The sequence below is a fragment of the Lipotes vexillifer genome, unplaced genomic scaffold (assembly GCF_000442215.2).
Source record: "Lipotes vexillifer unplaced genomic scaffold, Lipotes_vexillifer_v1.1 scaffold42, whole genome shotgun sequence".
Taxonomy (NCBI): domain Eukaryota; kingdom Metazoa; phylum Chordata; class Mammalia; order Artiodactyla; family Lipotidae; genus Lipotes; species Lipotes vexillifer.
This window is the reverse complement of record NW_006783436.1, coordinates 2,388,631-2,393,947: the sequence shown is the minus strand read 5'-3', so window position 1 is coordinate 2,393,947 and position 5,317 is coordinate 2,388,631. Positions and strand designations below refer to the sequence as shown.

Here is a 5,317-nt window from a genome sequence, read left to right as displayed (position 1 = left end):
CCCCCCCCCCCCCCCCTCAGTTAAGAGCTTGAGAATTAACCAAGATAGTTAATAGTGGGGGTGTGTGTGTGTATGTGTGGAAAGCTTTCCAAAATATTCAGTTGCAGTAACATATTCTAGCAGTTTGGGAGAGTGGCAGCAAACAAATCAAAGAAAAATATACTTTTGAAATATGTGTGTTTTGTGTAGGTGTAGGATTATACTTTCAGAGGGTTAGCCAGCATTTTAAATAATTATGTTTCAAGTTTTAGAAGTCCTTTCTCTGATCAGTTATTTTATTAATATTTGGGATAAAAATATGACATTTTGGGGCTTTAGGGAAGAATTCTCTCTTTGTGAAATTTCTGGTTTTGACCAAATTCAGTGCTTTCTGAGCTAGCTGAACTAGGTTTCTCTGACCATGTGAAGAAACTCGTTCATGAACTGAGGAGAACAGTTAGGTACCAATGATTTTTCTGTGATACAGCCCAAGGATGACTAATGCCATAGATCAGCACTCTTGCTTCTGGGGGGACTGTCATTGTTTCAAATGAGACTAAATTTTTCATGTCTCTTTTCTGTTTAAATGGAACCATTTCTGAGAGAAGAGGCACTACTGACTTACCAACAGACTTGTTGCAAATTGCATTCCACTTTTTTCTCCAGGATCCAGAAATAACATTTTGGAAGACTTCCACGCTATAGTCACACTGCCACTGATTAACAGCCAAATCAGCCTCCAGGTGGGGAAGTTCCAGAGCCATGATCATCATCGGCAGAATGGCGGTCAGAGCATTGTTGCTGAGGTCTACAACCTGCTTGAGAAGAAACAAATTTAGGACAGTCTGTGAATAAAGACATCTGGAGACAAAATAAACTAGTTACAGATACTGTCTATATCTCTATGGAAGCCATATGAATTTAGCACTGATTTCAGAGTCAGAATACTGGGTTTAATTCTCTGCTCTGTCCCTAAGAACTCTGTGAGACTCGGCAAATTGTTGACTCTCAATGAGCCTACCTCCCAGGGTTGTTCTGAGGATGAAATGTATGTGAAAACTTTAAGTATGGTGCCTGTATTAGACGCCCGATCACTTTCCCTTCCTTCTTTCCTATGAACTGTGATTTGTACTGTTCGATATAACCTAGACTCCCAGTTGTTATCAAGGTCTAGAATTAGAGATCAGGTCTCGAATGTCTAGAAGCACTGTGATCTTGAAAGTGGCAGGAGATACTGGATGATGAGGACATAAAGCCCAGAAGAACTGTGGTTGACTAAAAGTGGCAAAGAGAGTTCTTTTGCATCAAGTATTATCTTAAAGGGAATATAGTACATTTCTCTGCATCCATGGCTACTCAGTATAAACAAAATGATTAATTTTCCTAGTCTCATCAGAAATGAAGGGGAAACTGGGGAACAAAAAGGATTCAGTGACTCTAAAAACACAGAGTAGGATCTGTGAAGCTGGATATGGCGGTGGTGTGATGTGGCCAGGACAGCATAGTTAGGTGTAGCTCTAGCTACCATATGCAGAGCATTGCTGTGTACCAGGCATCCTACTGGGTGCTTTACATGCATTATGTCTATTCCTCCCAACAACTTTGTCATTTCCCCCTTTTTACAGAGGAGGAAACTGGGCTAGGTCACAGTATATCCCATATAATCCCTACTCCTAAGGCTTGGTACCAGGTGCTCAGAAAATAATGGAGGAATGAACGAATGAATGAGTGAATGGCAGAGTTGAGATCTGATCTGGCTCTGTAGCTGTGTGCCTTCCACTCCAGAACACAGCCTCTCGGAGCCTGAGCTCCCACTGCACTGGAGTGAAGGGATGCGCAGAGGAGGCCCGGAGCATGAGCCACCAGAGTGGGGTCATGGGGTTTGGGAGAAAATCATAAATGCAAACCTTGCTGAAAAGTAAAAAAGAGGGCCATGGATGAAAACCATGGAGGCTGAATGTAATTCAGGTCAATTGTTTAATAAACATCAGGGAAAAAGCAGCACTCGTATCTTGGGTTATATAAATTCCTGAGAAGAGCTTTACTCAGGCAAACACTCAAACAGCACCATAACCAAGACTCAGTAGTGAGGGGGACCTTTGCACTGTTGAGTAACCAAGCACTCTTGACTCCCAAGGGAAGGCTGTCAAAAATAGGTAGTAGGAGACTGGGACCAGGAAGGAAAAAAAAAAAAAACCCCACAAAACTTTGCTTTAGCCTGGCCTTGACTAAGATCAATAGTTTTCTATGTACCCCCTCCTCAACAAAAGGGTGAAATATTCTAATGTTTTGGGGGGTATTTTCTTCTTCGTGCATGTCTGCATTTTTTTTTCATCCTAGCAGCTATTATATTATAAATCATGAAACTAAAAGCAAAACAGAAGAGAGGACAGAAAGCTAATCAAATGATTCAGGAGGAATAATTTCTGAGAAAAGATTAAAACAGAATAGTCCAATTTGGCTAAAGAAGTGGCCATCCACTGTCATTTGAAAGGAGTGTACATTATAGAAAGATTGGGGGAAGCATATAATGTTGCTAACGAATCGCTGCTCTAAGAAGAATGGCAGAGGAAAAGGAATGCTTATTTGAAATGCCAATGAAACCTTTCATTCTACCTCCACATGACGATGAATTTATGCTTTGAGAAATCTATCTGGTTTCTGAAAAGATTCCCACGTGGAAAGACACGTAATATATAATGCAAGTATTAAATACATCTCCTGGAAAAAAACCCAACTACATCCATTTTAATATTCGACTTTCTGGTACCAAATATGCTCATCATATTCCCAAAGAAGTTTTTAGAGTTATTGCTGAACAGGCAGAAGGGTTAATAGAGAAGGAGAAATTGTATGATTCTGGGCAGCTCAGGTAATTTAGAATTACAGATGATTCAGAACATTCTTGGGCTTGTTTTTTAGTTTGCCCGTAGCATCTATTACCTGTGGGCTGCAGAAGACTTATAAAGCACAATAAAAATGCACAGGAAATAAAACAGGCATAGGGAAATTACACACACAAATATAATCAGTATACAATTTGCTAAATGAGGTTCCCAGGCAATCTGACGGCCTGTTTGTGGTGAACCGAGAGCACTGCCAAGTTAAGTGGACTTTCTCGTCTGCTCTGATAACTACGACGGCAGACAGGTCCCCAGTAACCTGCCCCCATATTCACACCATCTGGGTCATCTCCTCCCCTTGAGTATAGGCAAGACCTGTGCCTCTCTTCTAACCGACAGACCATGGCGAAAGCAATGGATGTCCCTTCCACGATTACATTCCATAAGACTGTGATGTTCTTGCTAGCAGGCTCTCTCCTGCGGGCTCTGAAGCGAGCTGCCATGCTGTGAACTGCCCTGTGGGGAGATCCACACGGCACAGAACTGAGGGTAGGCTTAGGCTGACAGCCAGTAAGGAATGGCGCCCGAAGCCCAGTAGCCCACGTGGAACTGAATCCTGCCAACAACCGCGTGGGCTTGGAAGTGGATCCTTATTCAGATGGGCCTTCAGGTGAGACTCCAGCCCTGGCCAACCCCTTGACTGTAGCCTTTTTTCCCCCCTTTTATTATTATTTTATTAATAAACTTTTTTTTTAATTTTTAATTTTTTTTTTACATCTTTATTGGGGTATAATTGCTCTACAATGGTGTGTTACTTTCTGCTGTGTAACAAAGTGAACCAGTTATACATATACATATGTCCCGTATCTCTTCCCTCTTGCGTCTCCCTCCCTCCCACCCTCCCTATCCCACCCCTCCAGGCGGTCACAAAGCACCGAGCTGATCTCCCTGTGCTATGCGGCTGCTTCCCACTAGCTATCGACCTTACGTTTGGTAGTGTATATATGTCCGTGCCTCTCTCTCGCTTTGTCACAGCTCACCCTTCCCCTCCCCATATCCTCAAGTCCGTTCTCCAGTAGGTCTGTGTCTTTATTCCTGTCTTACCCCTAGGTTCTTCATGACATTTTTTTTCTTAAATTCCATATATATGTGTTAGCGTACGGTATTTGTCTTTCTCTTTCTGACTTACTTCACTCTGTATGACCGACTCTAGGTCCATCCACCTCACTACAAATAGCTCAATTTCGTTTCTTTTTGTGGCTGAGTAACATTCCATTGTATATATGTGCCATGTCTTCTTTATCCATTCATCCCATAATAAACTTAAGGACAGCTCTAACTTCTCTCTCTCCCCCAAAGCAACTAAACCCAGCTAAAAGCAGGTGTGGCCTGGGTGGCAGGGTGCTGGAGGCAGAGGCAGAGTCGAGGTGAAGGGCATGAAGGGTGGCAGGGGGGCTCTGGAAGTGGGCAGGGAGGTGGCTGGCCTGGGATGGGGCCAGTGGTGTCTCTTCTTCCCCGTCAGTATCTGTATCCTCAGACATCCTCCTGCTGTGAGTCTGTCCCTGACAGCTTCTTGTCTTTGCCTCTGCTTCGCATCCCACCATTCTTCCGGCTGCCTGTGCCTGGCTTCCGGCCCCTGTGGGGACCCTTGTTCCCACCCATGTGGTTGCCTTCCCCATCCCCCTACATGTCAGGCACGGATGCCACCAGATCCTTCAAGAAGTCAAACTGCTGCTCCAGCTCAATGCACTGCTTCCGGTGGGATGTGGTCACGGTCTTGGCATTTCAGGACTGGGTCACTGGCAGGCCTTCTTTCACGGTGACTCCAGGAAAAGCTCGAGCGCCCGACAGAGGATGACAGGCACAGCCGCCGCCGCCTTCCCAATCTCTTCATCCGTCGACACGATCTTCTTGATCCGGGCCGGTGGGAGCCACATGTTGTACCTCCTCTTGCTCGGCATCTCGGGGCCTCTCTGGCTGCGCCGGGCACAGCGCCACTGCCCGCAGCCTCCCGGCCCCTGGGCCTGCTCGTTGCCCACCTGCCCTCCGTGGTTTGACTGCAGCCTCTTGAGGCACCTTCAGCAGAGGCCCCAGGCAAGCCTTGCCTGGATTGCTGACCTCAGCAATAGATAACTAATACACCTATCCATGATCATCGTCAGGCCATGCGTTCCTTTGTTTATTCAACAGGTGTTTGTAAATACATGGTATGTACTGGACATATGTTAAGCATTAGAAAACAAAATAGACATGATGTATGTCCTCAAAGAGCTCACCGTCTGGTAGAAGGGTTATGGGGATATAGGCATTAATGGCTAAACCATACCTAGAATGAAATAATTTCAGTTTGCATACGTGCAATGTGGAAAAAGCATAGTCTACTATACCTGTGTATAAAGGGAAACTAATTCAATCTGGAGACCCAGGGAAGGTTTCCTTGAGGAGTAGTAAGAGTTAGCTCTTCCAGGCAAAAGGATCAGCAATAGGGGAGGGCT

General features: G+C 44.8%; 1 protein-coding gene and 1 pseudogene across 1 annotated transcript in view; both read right to left on the bottom strand.

The window, feature by feature from the left end:
- Positions 1-5,317, bottom strand: part of LRRC66 (leucine rich repeat containing 66) — a 20,224-nt gene that overhangs the window by 2,652 nt on the left and 12,255 nt on the right. Inside the window, 1 exon segment of the mRNA XM_007456090.1 lies at positions 605-794. Coding sequence (XP_007456152.1) covers positions 605-794 — 190 coding nt within the window.
- On the bottom strand, positions 4,195-4,783 carry LOC103078471 (dr1-associated corepressor pseudogene; annotated as a pseudogene).